Here is a 21,471-nt window from a genome sequence, read left to right as displayed (position 1 = left end):
TGAAATTACAGTCCCACTACTCCCAGTTAGCATTCATCCACTCATTTTTTCTTCTTTCATTCCTGCTGCCTACTCTTCAGCAGCATACTTTGTCTTCCCTTTTCTCCATGCAGCTGCATGCATAAATTTCTAAGAGAAGCAATATTCCGAAACAGACTATTGATCCATTAGATTAATTTTTATCTCAAAAGTTTAAGCAGAAAAGAATATATATAAAACTGTATTAACGTGAATGTTTGCAACCAAGAAAAATGGAAACAAAGTTCAATTCAGTATCTGTTTACCTAAATAGCTACACAAAGAAAACAAATGCTTGATCTGTCCTAACATATTCTTAGGTGTATACATATACACACACAGAGAATGTCCTTTAAGGCTCAACACATCCTTGCTGACATTGAAACAAATCTGAAGACATATGACAGATGCTTCTATTCCTGAATATTTTCAGGGATTTGAAAGGTTCTTCCTCTTTCAAAATTGTGTTTAAAGATAAACAAAACAAGAAACAACTCAAGATTTATTTTTTTTTAAAGGGATGCCACTAAAATTATGTCAAATCATTTTTACTTCGGCTGACATGATAGATCGGAGAGCTCAGCACATTACAATTTCTGATCTTCACTAAATTTACTAAAGCTCATTCCAGCCTTAGAATCTTGAGCGGTGACAGTATAAATCCAGTTGCCAATACAAAGGTGAGCAGATGGTGTTGCTCTGCTGGGGAGCTGAGATGGAATAGCACATAAATGAGAAAGCAATCTCCTGATGGTTTGCTGTGTTTAATGCCTGAACTGAGGACTGGAGCTGAGCCAACCTGGCTTCCAGCCAAGGTCTTCACTGGATTCAAAGGAACCCCACAGCAGTTTTCATTCGACATTAGCTTCCAAATGAATATTTGCAGGTACTACTAAAGTACTGATATAAAGTACTGATTAGTACTGCTTAATGCAAACTACAGTGAAAAGGAAGACATTGTCCTTTTTGACTCAGGAAATCAAAAATGAATCCCTAAAGCTGCTCTCTCCCCTCTTTTGTCAATTTTGGAACAATTATTTGGTATGCAAAAGTAATTCAAACTATTGCATTTAAGATCTCTAGAACTGCTACTCTCTCTAAATGTTTTTATTTTTTCATCCTTTTTTGCTTTATTAAAACTGTAAAGTAATATTAGGAGCAGATCTAATTTCCACCAAACTCAGTAGGGGTTTTTTGGTTGACTTTTCTGGTGCTTGGATTAGGTCCATAAGCAGCGAGTAAACAGGTAATTTAGAGTTCAGAACCTCTTTGCAGAATTAACATAGCTGCTGTTTCAAGGAAAAGGTTAATTTTCACTCCAGTAAGCAAGGTCTCCAGTCACCAGAAGAAAATTCAGAACCTGGATGCAGGTCCACTTTGACACAAAGGAAAAAAGTATCTGAATGCATGTGATTTAAATTTAAATCCATGTTGATTCAACCATCCCCTTCTACCTCCTCACCCTTTTCTCCCCTCTTTCGAAGGCAAACTGCATTGCCACTTAAGATAATTTCACACTTTTTGCTTCAAGGTACTAAGGTGCATTCAGTGCTGTAAAGAAACCTTTCAGGTAGGTAAGGGGGAATGAAAGTGACTGTAAATCTATAATCTCACTGTATGGACCTACTGTTCGAATCAGCATTAAGTGGTATTTCCAGGATACACTGCTTTCTTACAGAGCAGAGGATACACAGAGATGGCTGACCTCATTCTTCAGGTTTCTTGCCAAGAAGTGTTCAGCTACGTGGGCTGGAAGCACATTCTCCAGAAGCACCCGATTTAGGTTCTCCATGGTTTCAATCTCTTCCCGCTCTTTTTTGAACTTGTTCTTCCACAGGAAGTCTAACCTACAGTAATATTCATTCTGTTACAAGAGGACACAGAGGTAAAGAAACAATAGGCATCTTGTCCTGCTGATGTACAGGTTTAAGAGACAAAATAAGCACAGTACACCACCCCTACAAGGCTGTTATTTGGCCACTCAAGTACAATTCCAGATCCCACAGAAATCAAACCCCAAGCACGCACTATGCAACATACATTTCGTTAAACTTACAAGGCCCATCCCCTATCCCCCCCTGCCCCCCAAAAGGCCCATAAAAAGGCTCAGGAAAAAAATAAAGTTGCAAGGTGCCTTAAACAACAGAAGATTTACTTATTTACTCTCAGGCTTTAGTAGAGATTCATTCCAGAAATCAAACAGTTATGGAAACAATTTACAGTTTTGCAACTTAATATGATGTCTTATTTATCTGAAGTGTAAAATTTCACTTACAATAATGGGCATTTCAGGAAGATATTAACTTTTACCAACTTGAACTTATGTTATGCAGTCAGCCTGGTAAAAAGGAGGCAGTACAAGAAAAAACAGCCTCTTGATAAAATATGCCTTCAGTTTATCAAATTATTGTCAGGTTATCAGAAATAGCCAGTCAGTTGGGCCAACTCAGTTGAATTTTGATTTTGTTGTTGGGGTTTTTTTGTTTGGTTGGTTTTGGGGGGGGGGTGTTTGTTTGTTGTGGGTTTTTTTACACTGCTTTCTATAATACTTTATCCTTCTTTTATTTTTGTCCTAGAGTTTTCATAACTGTTTTTTAACATCCCTAGCAATAAAAATAAATGGAACTATAAGGAAATGTGTAACATTCTTGGAATATCAGTATTTTTTGAGATCTGATTTCATTAAGAAATGTTGAAAAATGAATAAAAATCCATTTTTGTGGAGCTCACTCTACTTCTTTTCAGTATTGTCAACGTTTTGTCATAAAGTCTATGGCATTATTTTTGCAGTAAAGCTTCCACTGGCCTGACTATCTCATTTGAGCAGATATAAATCAAGAGCTATTTCAATGTAGTCCAATGGTTTAAATGCTATCATGGAGCCTCAATAAAGACTATGTTATTAACCAGGAGGACATGATTATGATGACAATCTTATTCTAGAAAAACCTAAAAATGCTACCTAGTGTTATTAGCAGTCAGCAAGCATTCACATCAAAAATGAGAGTAGTCCTTCTGATGGGACAGTGGCTGTCACAGTTCAAAATGATTCATAGATATTTTGTAGAGATCACAGCCAAAGATAGAGTAGAAAGTTGAAATGAGATGATATTAAAATGATTTGGAAAGCTTTTAAAAAGCAATGAAGGTAAAAAATGCTGAAGCAAAAAGTGTATATCTGCCAAATACTTGCAAGATGAAAAAATAGTAAGAGGAAAACAATGCCTCCACTAAATGCATAGAGAGCAATACACTCTGGTTGCCTTTAAATTGGTTGATAAGTGCTGGGTACTATTTAGATATTTAATTACAAAAACAGAAGAGATCATCCATACCATGAAATCCTTGTTGATGAATTCTTTTTGTGCTGATACATATACTAGTAAGGACAGAATGCAGACCTCAAATGCACTGCAAAAGAAATATTCTGGCTCTTCTGACACAAAGATAACATTGTTCTGAAAATAAAATGGGTCTTAACATCTTAGAATGGATCATGCTGCATCCCAGAAACCTGGACTTCAGATGTCAAATACGCAAACAAGCTGGATATTTTCAAGTAATTACATGTTACTAAAGGATACTTACAGATTATAAGCAAATGAAGAGCGGGCAAAGACTTAAATACATGTAAAGACAAACATGAAGGACCACAGAACCTGAGAACAGGCTTCTGCAGGAAGTTGGAAATAGGATTTTATTGTTGCTTTCTGTCATTGTTCCTGTATCAAATGGCAATTATCCCTCCCATAAGGACTGAATGACTTTTTTTTTTTCAAAACTGTCCACATGATGCAAAATACATGCAGTCACTTTTTTAGAATGTCTGTTTTATATGTATATTATATATTTCTACATCTAAGTTCCCCACATAGATGGTAAATTTAAATGTCACCAACCATATTCATGCAGAAAAAAATCCAACAAAAACCTGGAATGTTGAATTTGCATAAATTGATAAAAGTAAACTGGATGTCAGCTGAAATTAGGTATCCATACATTCTACCAACTTTGTATTGAAAAGAAAAGGTGCTAGATAAGCTGAAGTTTTAAAAAATATGTTTCTTCTTTAAGAGCTAATATTAAACAGAAAATTTATTTAATGCTTTATTATTTATTGAATGAAATTCAGGCTGACACAAAAAAATGTCAAAGAGAACTCAGAAATCAGAAAAAATAAAGCAGAATGTATTCTACAGTTTGCTTTGAATTAAAAAAGTCAACATATCATATTTTAAAATACCTATTCAGACTTTAAAAAACAAAAAAGCACTACCTTATTAAAACTTTAAATTGTGGGGGTTTTTTTGTTTGCATGATCTATCCAATTAGGTATATATGTTATTAAAGATCCTGTTCAATCTTTGTAGTCTTGCAGTCACGTGAAAACCAAGATTGTTTCTTACTTTACATGTTATCTCCAGAACCTTTTCAACATATCAGAATGAAAAATACCTCAGAATGCCCCTGCAGACATTCTTGAGATGATACAAAATTTTTGTTCTTCACCGTATGCTGCTTTACTTGACAGCACTTCCCAGTGGGTGAGCATAGTGGAATGCCCAGGGAGGCATGAAAGACACTGCGGTCCTCTGGGCACCACAGAGCAACTGCCTTCCTCCAGGACAAGAGACTACCATGCATCTGTGCAAGGCAATGCAACACAACCCCAGATCAGTAGTAACTTCTTGGGCAAAAGCAGTTAAGTGCAACAAGAACCAATTCATGTCTCATTCATTGCACAGAGATGAGGTTAACTATATTTTTGCATTCTAGTGGGACACACACCTGGGTCTATTTTCAGTATTTACCTGAGTGAGACAATGAATTAATTCTCCTCACTGAAATAATGTCACATAGAAAGTCAAGATAAGCAGCTCAAGAGTAGCCACCTATGCCGTAAGTGTCTATAGTCAGGGGAGATGAATGCTGTGACATTCAGCAAAGGGGCAGCAAAGACAGCACTAAAGCAGGTAAGATCACTAGAAAATAAACCTGGGTTTTTATTTAAGTGAGGGAGCTAAGGAGATTCCACCCCATAGCCATTACTTACAGACAGCAAGTCTGAGAAACTGCCTCAACATGGAGCATCAGCAGAAGATGTCTTAGAACCCATTAATAAGTTGACCAACAAGAAATCATCAGCTCTAAAGTAACCAAAATGAAAAGCTGTGTCACAGTGTCAGAGAACTGGCAAATGGTAAGGATATAACACAAATCTTTGGAAAAGAACTGGTGTGACCCTGGGAACGACAGAGCAAGGTACTTTGGAAAAAAAAAAAAACCAACTATGTTATGGAAAAGAGCTATTTAGACATATTAGCTGAAGCTGATACAATGGGGAAGAGCTGACACCTCTTCTGTAACCATACCTCCATTTGTTACAAAGAAGTCAATGGGCATGTGAATAGGAGTGAGGTTTGAAATAAGTTTTCATTAAATTCTTTCAGAGGAGGCTCTTGAAAAGACTACATTATCTAAGAGAAGGATCTTCTCACAGAATAAAAGCTCACTAAAAAAAACAGAACAGAGACTACAAATAAACAATTTTCATGGCTGAGGGAAGTTGCCATAAACATCTGGGCAGTAAAACAGCCAATGAAGTTGAGTGTTGATAAACACAACGTTGTCAATTAGGGGAAAAACGAAACACTCACCTAGCCTACAGACTAATGGGATATGTTAAATTTTAGGTACTAATGAGAAAGGAATTCACAGGCTATGTTGATACTGGTAATTCAGACTGGGCCATAAGAGAGATTTAATGCTCAATAGTGTTTAAATGTGAGTACACTGCTTACACAGTCTAGCCCATACCAGGCTGTATTCTCCCAGGCAATGCCTGGGCAGGGTGCAAGAGTGAGCATTCTGAACGTATGGTCTGCCTGCTGCCAGCCTATATTCAAATAACTCTAATGACATGCACGCAGAGTGAAATGTCACTTGATCTCAGTGCCAGGGAATAGTGTAGCCTACACTGGCACGACCATCAAAAAAAAGCAGTTCTGCTTTCTCTGCCTCACTTCTGGTGGCTCACTCCCATCCTATGCTCATTTTTTAGCACAAGCATTGCTGCAGCCACACCATAAAACCAGATCAGGAAACAGGTCTGGCTGAAAACTAAACATTTTCCAGGGTTAATTTTAAGCCAGATCATCTCCCTGTTTTGGGCCGCTATACAGCTCCATAGGCAGCTATGCTGGTACAAATGAGAAGATACAAGGGTACGAATGAGTAGCTGAGGGAAGGCATACTTATTTCAGTAGGGATGCTGGCTGTGCAGCTAAAAGTATTTGTTGAACCAGAGAATTATGTTGGGTCATATAATGATGTAGTAGCTCTCCCTCTCTTCATTCCCATTCAGACACACACATTCCCCTCCTGCTTTTGCTTCAGGACAGGCATCTCTCTGACCAGTGGTGAGCAGGTTCACAGAGCTAGGATTGTAGGAAAGTATTCACTTTTTTTAAAAAATTAATTTTCTGGTTACTCACTCTGGGGACAGAGGAGCACCAATGCCAATTTAAGGGAAACGAAAAGACCACCCTTCTCATCAGTGGCTATCATCTTTAGCATTGTCAAAATAATCAGACATTAAGAGAAACGACATGTTATTATCTGCAAAGTAGAAAAATGCAATAGAAAACAGAGAAATCATTTGCATATTACCCTCTGTGGAAGAAGGGTAAGGAAGAATTTTACTTTACCTGCACTGCCAAGATGGCTTGACAGTGCTCTGCAAGTGCCACTCAATGAAAGCAGCAAGCAGAAAGTTTAAAAACAAACAAGATGGACACTTTCACATGACTTTTTATCGAATTATGAAATTCATTATCAGACAATGTTGTGAAGACCAGGAAGATAAAATGGGTTAAAAAGGGATCAGACAGTGTAACAGAAAGCAGAGCAACCAATAGCTATTAAACGCTGCCACAGAAATGCTGAATGGCAGAAGGTGGGTAGCATACGTCCCTGGAAGGGTTGCTCTACACAGGTTCACTTCCTCCCCTATTCTTTTCCCAAGCATTTGCTACCAGTCAGTATCACTAACAATAACTTAAAATGGCAGGTCTTATGCCAGGTATGTATAAAAATAGTTCATAACATTTTCTAGTTATCATTTATACTTTGCTTGAGAGTATTTGAAAACAGAGGGTTTTTTTCTCTTTCTTCTTTAAGGGAGAATAAATTAGCAGAAAAAGAAAAGGCAACAGACTGAAGAGCCACAAACAAGTGGTATCATGACAAGGATCCTGAACCTAGAGCTCTGAAAATAAAGACTTTTTCCATTACAGGATAATTTTTCTGTTGTTGTGACAGGGAACAAGACACACTGTTGTTGTATGCAAAAGAAACTTTCTTGTTGATGTGACTGAACCTATAAAGAAATACTCTCCTTGCTCAGTGAAGATGACATTACATCTCTCCTTTTTTCTTGGTGTTGTACCCACCGTCTCCATCTGACACCTTGCTTGATAGGAACAATGATGCGATGAACTAGTTATCCCTCCTTCCGAGTGCAAGTAGCTATGCTCCAGCTCCACTGCCTGCTACCGTCATCAAATGAGCAAACTCTAACACGGTGCTAGCAGCAAGGCAGATGAAGAATATTATTTCTAACTCAAGAAGGATGTTCCTCACTACAGCAAATACTGGAGAAGCTGTCAGATAATAATTTTTTGTCTAGTAACCTACAGAGCCTGCTTGGCAATTTAAATGACGGTCATTATGTTTCGAGGAATTGTAATGTAAATGAGTGATTTAAAGACAGTATGGGGTAAGATCCTTCCCAAGGCTGCAGGCTATGGGGGTACAGGCTGTTCATGAGATCTCACATGGATTGCCTCTTCCATCTCAGAGCCCTGTCTTGCGCACTGCTTCGTTCCTGGGAAAATGGGCTGGAATTGCAGCTTTTAGCCATGGATCATGGACAGACCGGAGGATTTAGAGAGAGAACTGCCCTTGCACCTGCCCTCAACTTTGTAGAGGGTAAGACCGTTGACATCACGTTTGTACCGAAAAAGCACAACTGTGTAATAAAAAGAGTAGTTTCCTGTTGGGTCATAGTTTTAGTGGAACTGTGGCCTCAGCATGTGGTACACTTCTGTGTGCATGCTACATTGTTTCTGTGTCTGCATCAAACGGTAATAACTGTGAAGAAAATAGCTTGTAATTAAGCAACTAGGGAGACAGCAGATGGATGCAGACAGATGGGAGCACACCAGGAAGCTATGAGACAATATTGGTCAGCATGACAAGCAATAGTCACAGCACACTATCAGCACAATGTCTACAATGACAGTTATCGGTGAATTTTAAGGGCATATTGGAAGGCAATAAAGAAAATAGCTTTTTAGATGCTTCTGACACTCCTTTGCAAGGGTGTGGGGCAGAACGGAATAAAGGTGTTTCTCAGAAAATCTAGAAAATGTTTGAGAAGTTGGGAGGCTGCATGTGGAGGCTGGCATTGTGTCCACTGATACAGATGAAGTGTGCATCTTACCTGTCTACCCAAAACCAGTAATGTGACAAAGAATATAAACAAAGAAATTGAGCCCATTGTCTTCAGGTCCTTCAGTATTCCTGGCCTATAAAATAAAAATATAAGTAAAGCAAGCTGCTCAAAAGTTAAAACAAAATTACTTTAGCACAAGAGTAAGACCACAATTTATACTACTTTATGGTATGTAAACTAAAACCATTTAAATATGATATGCTTTATTATTTGATGAAATATTATTACCATTATGTAGCCTCAATTACTTCTACTACATTCTGTGCAAATATGCCTACATTTTGAAGTCCACTAATAAATGAGGATTCAGTAAAAATAATATCCTTGTTCACTTACAAATAGAGAGCATTTGGTGCTTATTCTATACAGGCAGATTAAAAAGAGATGTTTTTTGTGTAATAACACTACTTCCATAACAGGGAGCTTGATCATATCCAATGAATGTCAAGAAAAAGAAACTGAAGCACCCAACTCCCAAGCTGCCTTTTCACCTCAAAATTACAGGAGGCACAAACTAGATCTTGTACAGTTTTTTTAATAAACTGCTTTGGGAAAAGACGCTAGAGGTAATGGGAAATAGTTCACACTAGCATTCTCCTACCGATGTCACTGAAAGAACCTTGTTGAGAGATTTAGGACGGAAAATACCAACAGATACACAGCTTGACTGGCAAAAATCAAGGCTGCCAGAAGCACAAGCTAAATCTAACTTGTCACGTGATTCTCCATCCCATCACAGAGATACCCTTTCCACTAACGCAATGGAAACATAAAGACCGGTATTTGTTTATTTAATCTTTAGATTTAAAAGCAAAGAAAACATATGCCTTTTTTTTTTTTAATTTAGATATTTTTCCATGGCTATCTCCATGTCCTAAAGATCTCGAGCAGTTTACAGCACAGAAAAAAAGATACTGAAACTCTATGCTGACTATTCAGTTTTTCTGTTGTGGCGTGTACACTGCACACTGCGCCTACATAGAAGAGAATCACCTCTTTGTTTTGAAAATGAGGTAGAAATTACATGTGTCCAAAAATTATTTTACACAGCAATACTTAGAAGTGGAGGCATAATTTTGGTCTTATATATTATCACCTATAATGAAGATATCAGCAGTCTCACTGAAAATTTAACATACAAATTTGCAAGCACAGCAAAAAAAATCCAAACTGTGGTCTGCTCATTTTTTCAATAGCTAAGACTGCATTTGTAAAGTTTTAAGACAATGTACTAGTTCTAAGGAAGTTGATTCTCTTTGGCTTGCAGCAAATATGCTTTAACAGCCATAATTATGTTCAGCCTTAGGCCTTAACAACATTAACAATGAATTCTTAATAGTCTTTATTACAAAATACAAATTAAACCATACTTTGTTTCCTATAGTATGTGATTTAAACACCTTGCCCAGACTTGTTTATTTTATTCTAATGCTCTGAGGTGTGACATTAAATCATATATTAACTGCAGCATGGCAATGATTTTAAATTGTGACTTGTAGATTATACAGCCAAACAGATAGAAAAAAAATCTGTTCCATGACATAAGAACTGCTATATGTAGTATTTAATTTCTATTAATTTCAGAAGGACTGGAGTTATCCACCTACCTTTTAAGAGGTGCCATTGCATACATAAATTTGCTGTAGTCATCCAGCATGGCCCCATGAGTGTGCAGAAGGATAACATTGTAGCCCACCAGTGCAATCAACATTATCACCATTTTCAACTCATAATTTATCCTCAGGAAAACAGAGCAGGAAATGAGCCCTAATATGCAGCTGTATATAAAATACTGGCAAAGAAAAATCAAATAGAAAAAAATTAGAATTTGGCTCTTAAGTAAGAAATCATACATAATAAAATGCTCAGGCTAGTTTAAAAACAAATTATTGACTGACCACTTAAGCGTGGAATCTGTCACAACCTAGGACATTATGGTTTACAGATAGTCAATAACAAATAGATGTTGGTATTTCATAAAATAGACCCTTTTTCTTACTAGGCTCCAATTCACCCAAAACTCAATAGAATCCAGATTATGCTCCTAATTTATGTGCCCTAATTTTCACCCTTTGCCACTTTTTATTTCTTTTTATCTGCAGCAGCAAGGAGTGCCTATTTGTGGGATACCACTGCTGGTGTTGAAGTCTAATGCAAAAGCCTACTGCCAGCAGACTGACTAAAGATTTATTCCCATGCCACTGTACGGTTTTCACTCATGCTGGAGTTCAGTAACTACCCTGTACGTATTACTAGCATATGGGTCAAGGTAAAATGAAAACAACAATTTAATTGCCTATACTTGCAGTATAAATTGTTGCAATACACACAGCTGTTATGAACCTCATAGATATGCAGTTTTACGAACTCTAGAAATACGGCTAAGACATGAAGAATATAAAATTATTAACATGGCCTATGCATAATATAAATATAAAAACTTCTGTCAAATCTTAAGTTATGACTATATAAGAACACATTCAGTTGTTAGTATGGTTGAAGTTAAATTCCTTCTAAAAATACAGCATGAAAATTAATGCTAAAACAGAATAATACATTCTCACTAGAATTATTATCTTAGTCCTTAACATACAGGACCTTTGCCAAAGACGCTGCCTGAAAATTACAGTCCTGCACTTTGTAAGGAACTTATCTTTTCTGAAACTACAAAGCATTCTATTTCTAGATATGCTATTTTCAGACTACTGTTGACTTGTTGATGGCAGTACTTTTGACAGAACCTGAATCACTGTATACTAATTTTGGGGGATCACTAAGAAGTATAATTTTCACAGCACCCATCAGACAGAATTGATCTGCCATCTGAATCTCTGCCGTTACTGTAATTTGCTTTCAGATCTGCTTGAAATAAGAAATAGAAAGAACTGCTGTTCAGAATCACCAAAAATAAAACTTCTCTGATGGCTGCATTCCACAGGAGGCCACACTCTGAATTCAGTGTTACATAAAAGTAGCAGCATCCATTTTTTATTCTGTAAGGCATTCTACTTGTGAAATTAGTTTTCCAAAAAGAAACAAGCAAACAAAAGGCAGTCTTGAATCCACAACTCGATGCAGTTTGACAAAGACCAAGAAACTTCCAAGTGAAATAGACAGTCTCTGTTAGTTTTCCACAGGAATACACAGACTAGATGATTGAAAATTTCAGCTAAAATTTCAGACAAAGGTGGATGGATTAGAGAAGAGTGGCACAGCCACACACTTAACAATGCAGACTCTGATACTGTGTATTGCAATGCAAGATTCCAGTAAGCAACAAACAGATCTGGAAATGAGTCTATAGGCAACTCTGCTTCAACAGCCACACCAGGTTATGAAGCTTTTTTTTTTGAAAAAGCCACCTTAAATAAATCTTTTTCCACTGTATCTTACATATATTCAAGGCCATTGTTTCTAAGTGCTCAACACTGCAAAAGAATTTTTCAATTCCTGTCAATGGAACTGAAATTTCATCTTTTAATAACAAAATTTGCAAATTTTAGTAGGTACTTAAAGTATTGTAGCTTAAATCCTTCTCTCTTTCAGCTTTTCAGACTAATGCAAAAGGGTTTGAAAAAAAATCAGAGGAGGAACTGCAAGACAAAATGCTTCAAAAGATACACTGCAGAGGAATAAAGGTAACTGGCGTTCTAGCTAGCTTCTCAGAAGGATACATGCAGCTGCAAAGCAGGCAAGGGACTGGAAAACAGTAACAATTTGGTGAAGGAACAGTCAAAGTAAGCATATAGAAAATCAGGACTGGTGGAATTACTGTCGTATGTGTAGCAGGAGAGCTCTGGTCTTCGTCAAACCACAAAAATTGCAAGCTGTCAGACAAATGGCAGCCTGTCTCCTGGGCCAAGCGATCTGCTCTCAGTTCATCAAATGAACATGAACTTTCCTACAGAGGAATTAATGCCCAGCTGGGAAAAATTACAGCTTTTGTGTGCAGGTATACTGGACTTGTTTCTTAGTGAAGATCCATTTCAGGCTTGATCATCCTACACCTCTGTACAACCTACTGAAGAATAAAAAGGGCTCAGACTACGCAGGCATTGAGGCTTTTTCCAAAGCAGAGCTGCAGCTATGCCAATCCTTTGTAGCGACTGCACACTGGAGAGTTAGCAACCCACATAGCAGTGAAGCCGAGCAGGCGCAGGTCCGTGCCGTGCTCTGCCTGTCTCTTGGCTGTGGGATAACCTCAGCCAGCTTGGCCAACTTATCGCAACCAAGGAGCCTGCGGGCAGCTGCCATTTGGTAGCGGCGGTTATGCCACCTGTGTGGCTTCGACTTATGTATCACAGTGCAGCAGCAAGTTCTCATGGACATCAGTTTTGTCTGACAGCAGAAGTGATGAATAGAAATGTTTCCTTTTAAGGAAATCCTGTAAGAGCTTAAAAGAGGAAAACGCTGGGTAACCTCTCCACAGATGGGATCTGCACCACATCACATGCTGTCCCTGAGTGGAGGACCATGCGATGCTGCGTGATGCAGAGTTCCCAGCATCTGAAGGCATCCAACTCCATCTACCCTCTCTTTTCTTCCTGTGCTGTCTCCAATAAATGGTATTTTAACCAATACCATACAGAGCCTGAGTGCCTTTCTTACTGGGATCACAGGCCCAGTGCCTTGCACCAGTGCACTACACCTCTAGGATCTTATCTTTAGTCCAGTGCATTTGGTCTCTTCTCTTAAAATTTAAGACCTACAATTCTGTGGTTATAAAGATCTTTACTAAAGTAAAAAGGGATTCCACTCCAATACGTCTATGGAGAAAAACTTGAGCAGAAAGTAATTTTGGAATTCCCTAGTCAAATAAAGTGTATTCCAAAACTGTATCTTTTAGAAGTCAGTATTATGACTTTTATTTATTTAACATGTGGAGGTGGTAGTACTGATACCACACTGTATTTTATCATGGGAAGAGATATGCACAACTTGAAATCTCCCAGGTCTAACCTCTATTAAATGGAAACTGCAGAAGCATCACAGCAAACCTAAACAATAACTAAACACAAGCAAAGTCCTTAAAACTTACTGTGTAATTTTTCCTAAGTCTTTAAGAGCAAGAAAGCAAGCAATGCAATTCAGAAAAGTTATTTTGGGGGGGTGGAGGAGGGGGAGAATCAATCAGTTTGCTTCAAAATTTACTAAATTATATTGGGGCTGAAATAATTCAAAAATCTCTCATTCACTCATTTAGATGACCTAGTCAACAGATCTGTCAGGTCCACTTTCATAAATCACAGGAAGTTTATCTGCATGAGTAAAGCTTAAAGCTAACATAATGATTCAAAAGATTGAATTTTTAATTTAAGGAAACAAACATTTGCCAGCTTAAGTATTCAATAGCTCATTCAGTAAAGAAAGAACGATTTTATTTCCAGATTTTAAAAAGACAAATTGAGATCGAAAGTAGCAATTCAAAAGGAATTTGTAGCTTTTTCAAGCTAGAAGTTATGCAGTGCCTGGGGATGAGAATTATGTGCATTTGAGAACTTTTTAATTAAAAAGTGAGGGGAAGAGGGTTTAAAAGCTTTAGCCAACCTAACCTTTTCATTTATTATTATCAGAAGTGACATTTTAACATCATTTTTGTGTCAATTTATCAAAGAAAGTTTCTTTGATGAAAGAATGTTTTTTAATAGTTTAAAATCTATAAACCACTAATTGTTAGAAATGTGCCAATCACATGAAGATCTTGCAAACATCTTAGTTATACATGGGAAAACAAAGGAAAAAGACACACAACATAAAGATTTTTTTTTTCAAGAACAGCAGATTAAATCTTAATAATAATTTATGAAAACTGTATCCTTGAGATGCTTGTTGGAGATATTACTGGTAAAAAAGAAAACAAAATACCTTTCAAGATGTTCAAAACTATAACAAGTAATATAAAAAAAAAATTACTAGAAAACCTGCTAACTAAAAAAGCAAACAAATATAAATAAGCATTGGAACAATTCATTTCTATGTGCTTCTGAGTGTGAACATAAGCAGAGGCTGGGAGAAGGACTGCATCATTTCTTTGATAACTTGATGTCAGAGATAAAAGAAGATGTAGGCACCTATCCATACCTGGTGGCATTTAGTTAGCTAAATTTGAAAATGGGAAACAGACACTATGCTCTGCTGTTGATTTATCAGGCAGATGCTGAAAGTTTGTAAGTTCTGCAGTTACTGCAACTGTTTTTTTCCAGAAGAGTTCTATACATAATTAACAACTTGCTTTTGTGTGTGCCTAGGATTGTTTAGCTTGACATAGTGAATAGCTGTTTCATGTAAAACATATTGTGTGGAAATCAGCACACGCCACTCTGGCACTGGTCTCATCAATTCTGCACAGAGATAAAATAATCTCCCTTCTCCTCTCACTGCTTATTCATCTGAAGACTATGGACCTATTTTGGCACAATATACAGCTTGTTATGTTCAACTGCAGGTCTTTTGTAATCCCTTTAAGAATCACTGCTCTCTAGGATACAGATCCCATTTTTTGCAGGAATGTCCTTCCCTCTCTTCTTGCATGTGCCGCTGTGCTTTTGTTCACACTAAGACATCTTCTTCAAATCAGTTCAGATCTTTTAAACAATTTATATAGCGGTACACGAGTGTTGTCCTTCCACCCTCTCACCCCACCTCTTAATCAAATATGCAATGACAGAACTGTGTGACGATCACAGATTTCACATTTACTGTCAGGTCAGTAATGAAAGTGGTGAATATTTTCAGGTGTACCACTGGTCCATGTGAAACCTGTCTGCAGACTGACCTGGTTTTCTCACTGATTGCAACATGGAGCTTTCGGTGCACAGTCTGCTTTGCAGTTGCTGTGTGTCCTCCTGATATCTTGTAATACCCATTTGTTGGCATGGGTGAGCTATGCTTCTTAGTTATCAGACTCTTTCCTGCTTTTTAATCTGCCATTCATTACAACCTCTATTTTCAGAAGTACTAATCTCCTTTAACTTCCTACTTCCTTCAAATACAGTTGCAGGTGACACTGAAAAAAAATCAAGCTTTTTCTGCAGTCTTAAAAGCTGGTGGGTGTTTCACTTCAAGCAGATCCAACAACAGTCAATTTAGTGTAATTGTTGTAAAACAAAGAAATATAAAATGAACTTACCGGTAGGAAAAAACAGTTGTTTTGTATACACCACCGTGTCTGATTACTCGAATTAGGAAAACTTGCATTTGATGAATTAAGAACTGAGGGAAAAGCTTTCACAGCATTATCCAGGAAAAACTAGAGAAAAATAACATATAATCCATTAGCTTGTCAGTTGTTTAAGGTCAAAATAGAGAAGAGAAATGGAGAAGCGGAGAAAGCCTTGCCAGTAATCATTTAACTTTGGTATTTCACTGCAAATTGAAATAGAAAAGGGAAAATGACATCACTTGATTGCTTGTTCCTGCATGCTCAGACAAAAACAACTTTGTTAACCTCCATCTGACACTATCTATTTGAATAAAAAATGAAAGGCTCTTTGTTATGTTACTTTCATATATCAGAAGCTCACACACAAGAGAGACAATGATGAAATAAATCAAATATAAATAATTCCTGGGTTTACCTGAACTGAACCTCCTATTTAAACAGGAAGAACTAAAGAAAGAATAAGAAGTCTTTACTGAAGTTGATTTACACAGATGTAATCCTTCTCATAGTAACGATGACGAGAATATAGATGCTGATAGTATTGAAACAGAAGACTGGAATCAGTATCTCCAGCCAGATGTTACAGATAACCAGCATCATACGATACCCTTTGATGTAGTGATCCAGTACTTTCTTAACGAGTTAGATTTGACTACATTAATTCCACCGCTTTGAATCTCACCACTTAAACTGTTTCTAAGTTAAACCAGTATTCATGGCCAGTTCCCATGTTTTTTTTCTTCTTTTGCTAATCTCATCCTTTAGCATTCAGATAGCTCCTTTCTCTCCCCAGCATTTACGTGCCCAACATTTAACGCCATCTCAGCCTTCGCTATGCTCAGCAACCTATGTTTTTCTAGTTTCTTCCTAGAAAACAAGCTCTTAATTTCCCTGATCATTCTAGTAGTCGCCCTGTGTACATACTTCTTTCAATTCAACTTTCTGGGTGACTAAAACTGCAAGCGCGCTTACTGGATTTTTTCAGTGAGTTGTGCAATAGCATTAATACCAATTCTGCAGAAAGTATGTTTTCATACATCCTGGAATGACAGCTCCCTTGCTCACAGCTCACCGTACCTCATGCAAGTGGGGCTCAGACAGATCATGAAGTTATAGCAGCTTAACACATTGCTGCACGTTGACATAATCCCAGCCACTGACATCATGGTCAGCAAATGCGAGGTCGCTTTCCTTCATTGGAGCTCACTTAGCTAAATGTGGTTTATACTTATCATGAGTTAGAAGCAGTCACATGGATGGTTGTTGTGATTCAGCTGAGTTGTCATTAAACCCACATAATTAATCAAAATCCTGAAGTCATTACACCTCTACCTGATGAGCTTCCAACTTGTATCAGAATTTCTTGTCACTGGTCTGTCAGACCAATGATAATCTTGCACTTTGTACTAAATTTCATCCTAGTTCTTTTACTCAAATCCTCAGCTGACTTCTTCCTTTCTAAAATCCCAAGCCTTCTCTCACAGACATTGCCTGTCACCTTAATTTCATCAGCAAATTTCACAGTCCCTCTCATACACTGTATATGAAAATCCATACTGGGCTGACCATTGCAGAGCTCCACAGGTTGCCTCCCTTTCACCTGTTGTTCTTTGCAAGTAGCCGCTTTGCAACCCACCTCTAAATTCTTTCCCCATCCCTGCCTTTAATTAGTACCCCAGAGAAAAACTGCTAAGTTCACGCAGAGTAACCAACTCTGGATCAAAATGGTTTATTGCTTTACTAACACTAGATCTGGTCAGCCACAGCTCTGTTTAGCCAAGTCCCGAAAAATTCCAAGGATGGAGACCCCACAACCCCCCTTGCAATGTGTCCTAGCACTGTACTACCTGCACAGTGACTTTTTTTTGTTTGTTTTAAAAGACTATCCAACCTGCCAAGCCACCACCCGTGGTCAGTGCCCCTTGATATGTTTTGTGGCGCTGCTGAGAAGAGTTTGAAACCATTGTCAATGTAACACCCCTTCAACAGAAGGAGGACGGGTTATGCACTCGCAAAGGCGCTCGATAACACCATCTGCTCTGGAGTAACGTGCAGAATGGGCTCACCTTTCTTTGTACAGCTGCACTTTCAGGTTGTCTTCCTTTACTAACATGCTTCTCTGATTATTTATGTGCAACTACACATAATTAACCAGCAATCAGTGAACTATACATTAGTATTATGACAGATAAACCATAATACCAGACCCTACAAAATGTTAATAAACACCTACAAATTTTGAAATACCCTTCTGTAGTTGATCTCAAAGAGCTCTGATCATGAACAGACGCAGAGTTATATGCACATCCACCCCTTCTCACAGGATGTGTGCATTAAATGCACACAATCTCTTTCCTGGAAACGTGGGTTACCCTACTTGCCACCCCTCCTAGAAGGAGATGTGGGTGCTCTACCTTTATGTGCACTTCTGCAGCTCCCTCTGAACTGTTAATGCACATGGTGGTGAGAAAGCGCCCCACGAGTTCAGGCGCACAGGCACACCCGAGGTGCCGGTCCCTGCTTTTTGCAGCCCGCACTGTCGCCCCTGAGGTGTGATGCCAGAAGGGTGACTTACGGCAGTGTCAAACCAGGTTTTGACAGTCAGCTGTTTCCACTCATAGGTCTCTGCCTCTTGTTACGCATTTCTTTTATACTTTTTTCCACACTATTTCCTTCTTTGTTTCAAATTTCTTGTGAAGTGCCTTGGTTTCCTATAACCCAGCTGATGCTGGACTTTGTCTTCAACAGGAACAGTTTTGGGCAAATGCCCTCCAGACAGCTTTAAGTATTTAATCCCCCTCCCTGTCCACAACTATTTACACTGACATTCTCTTCTTAATAGGTGTTGTTAACTAGGTCATTCGTCAAGGATGGGAAAAGAGAGTCTCCACATCTCACTAATAGTGCATTTACTTTTTTTGCAAACATGAAATAACTGTATTTAGTTTCAGAATCCCATCCCACACACGTCTGCAGAGCAAAAGATTATATACCATGAAGAACTCAAACACAATTATATTACATATACATGTATATATATTTATATACATTCATTTCTATTAAAGCATTTTAATTTTGTTTTTGACATTTGTACAGGGCATTTCTGATCTATAAAAGTTACCTGTATACACAGAATGCTATACGAAATGTGGTCTATCTATGAACACATAAATAAACATAGAAAGAAAAAAAAAAAGGATATGGAAATGTTGTCATCTCCCATGAGCCAAACAACACTTATTTCTGAATGATGTGTTTGTACTTCTCTTTCTTGTCTCTCATCAGTTATCTACAGCTGCTATCACGCTTTGGAGATATATATTGTTCTCCAACATAGTATTTTTTTGTAAGAGACAGCTCAGTCCTACTAAGCAGTCACACCTACTCAAATGACTCAAATGAAAGCAATATTTTTTATGAATACCAATGTTTGCCAGGGAACATCTGAGCACACTACCATTAAATTCTCATTTTAACTTCATGTATTTTAACAGCTTTTTCTTCTCTTGTGTTCGTATAATCTGCAATCTTCAGTTGTGAGGTTTCTGCCTCACATGATGCAAATACCTGCTGTGCTGCTATTTCTTTCAATAGGAAGCATGTGGTGACAGAGCCTCCCCCCACAACACAGGATAAGTAAATTTGTGCATCTCTTTTGTTATCTGACCAAGAATCTGCACAAGACTACATAATACACTAGTTTAGATCTTGCTAAAAACAAAGCCAACTTTCTCACCAAGGTACTTTCACCCCTTCTGTACAATCCACAAGGAACCAGAACTAAGGCTTCACGATGAACATGGCTCGGTAGCATGTAAACTTGGCCAAGTCGAATGGGTTGTATCTCACCATACTAAGCAAGCCGGCCTGCTGATTTCCATGTTAATGCGCATAAAATAGCGTCCTACTGAGAAGAAGGAAAGGTGGCAGAATTTAATATTATGTGCACTAATCAAATGCGCACTGAATTGAACAATTATGTAATAAATAAAAAAATGTGTAAAGTTTTAATAATTCCTATGTTAATGGGTTGACCCTGTGACAGGTGGGCAGGAGGGAGAGAGCTGGGAAATACCCCTCCATTGAACTACCGAATCTTAGAGTAAAAGGCAAAAATTAATTGATTTGAGTGCCACAGATAGTTCACCTGTGGTCATCAACCTGTGGTAGCACGATGTCATGCAGCAGCCACCTGTAAAGACAAATACTACTACAATTTTCTGTGCAAAAAGAAGGCAGAGGCTACCCTCTACACACTAACAAGTGCACTTTTGCACACCAGCAAGAAACCCCGCAGCCCAGAGGTAAGCTCTTTAGGAAGTAGGTGCTCCAGGAACAGCAGTTCCAGAGCAGAGCTGTGCTTAATCAATGGAAACATATAAGCAGCAAAAACAAAGGTCTGGCATGCTGTCAAACAAATGCAGCTCAACTGAATTTACAGCTTTTGTTTAATTTGATCCCATCACCATTTTCTCTTCCTTATTATACACAATTAGACTGGAAATGGACATGTGAGAACTATAAAGAAAAGTATAAAAAACATCTTTGTCACGGTGCCTCTCTCTCCCCACTACTTCCTTGCCTCATATGAACACAAAACTATACTTTAATTTTCTGCTGTTCCAGAAGAGCTATGCAATCCCCTCAAGACACAATGGTCTACAGTTTTTACAGTGTTGTTGTAAACAAAGTTGTTCATGTTTGTGCCCCACTCTCTGTTCAGCAAAAGATAGAGTGAGAAGAATATATTTTAAGTATGGCAGAAGCATGCAAGTCTGCTATCAGGTTGAACTAGAGGATTTGCCTTTTTCTTAAAACAAAATAAAATGAAGCAATGATGCTTTTGTTCAGCATTGCTCTTTTGTTTGAACCTCTAAGTCAAACATGCAGGACTCCTCTGGTTCATTTTTAATTTTTCTACCAACTATCCAAATATTCACGTTGCTTAGGAGAACTTTCTTCTCAAAATGCATACCACTGCTTCATTTAAAAAATGCCAGTTGGTCTGATAGCTGAGTCAGGAATTTATCTCCAGATCCTCACATGAATGCCCCAAGAATAATATGGAGAATCCCAAATTCTGGTATTGCTCCTTATCTTCACAGCCCATAAGCAGAAGTTTAAGGAGAGCCTGGAATGCTAAGTATTTATCTAGACTATTAAGCATTTTTTGAATGAACAAGAAGTGATGCTGAGACATCAGTAAGTTGGAAAAGGATGACACTATTCAGAGAGCAATCCACTGCACTGGACTGAATATGATTTTTAGAACATTTTGTCTCTGTGTTTGTACAAGACTTGGCTTCCAAGTGCTCATGCATCTGTGTTATTTGGTGTCCTGTGGTGTGTCTCTTGTTAATAGTCAAACTTCCCAAACTCAAGTTGCTCAATAATTTAATTTCATTTTTTATAAAAGTTTTTGTGCCAAGTGAAAATGTGTAACAATCTATATGTCCCCATGTATTCAAGTCCCAGTCTCCCTGTAGAGGCAATATGCTGTGGTGAGCAACTCCCTTGTTCAAAGCTCACAGCAGCATTTTGGAAGAGAGACAAGGAGCCTGCTGGGCCTCTACAGAGTCAGACACCATCATGGTCTTTGACAGACATGGAGTGTTGTTCACTTATGTGGGTTCATCTTGCTGCACTGTGGAGCAAACAATCATGTGATAGCAGGACTCTATCTCTGCCCACACACTTGAAAGACACCAGAACTGCTGTAAACATTACTTCAGGACAGTTCATGCCAACTGCTTGCTAACTCACCTGCTAGTGCATC

General features: G+C 38.1%; 1 protein-coding gene across 2 annotated transcripts in view; it reads right to left on the bottom strand.

Annotated features, from left to right (window-relative positions):
* The window catches only part of ADCY2 (adenylate cyclase 2), a 226,711-nt gene that overhangs the window by 20,683 nt on the left and 184,557 nt on the right, over positions 1-21,471 (bottom strand). For both annotated transcript variants that reach the window (XM_054817328.1, XM_054817327.1), the window contains 4 exons: positions 15,663-15,782; positions 10,141-10,325; positions 8,522-8,606; positions 1,724-1,882 (listed from right to left, as the gene is read on the bottom strand). In XM_054817328.1, coding sequence (XP_054673303.1) covers positions 1,724-1,882; positions 8,522-8,606; positions 10,141-10,325; positions 15,663-15,782 — 549 coding nt within the window. The remainder of the gene's footprint in view (positions 1-1,723; positions 1,883-8,521; positions 8,607-10,140; positions 10,326-15,662; positions 15,783-21,471) is intronic.

The sequence above is a fragment of the Grus americana genome, chromosome 2, assembly GCF_028858705.1.
Source record: "Grus americana isolate bGruAme1 chromosome 2, bGruAme1.mat, whole genome shotgun sequence".
Taxonomy (NCBI): Eukaryota; Metazoa; Chordata; class Aves; order Gruiformes; family Gruidae; genus Grus; species Grus americana.
Note: the sequence above shows the minus strand (reverse complement) of the source record. Positions and strands in the feature narration are given on the sequence as shown.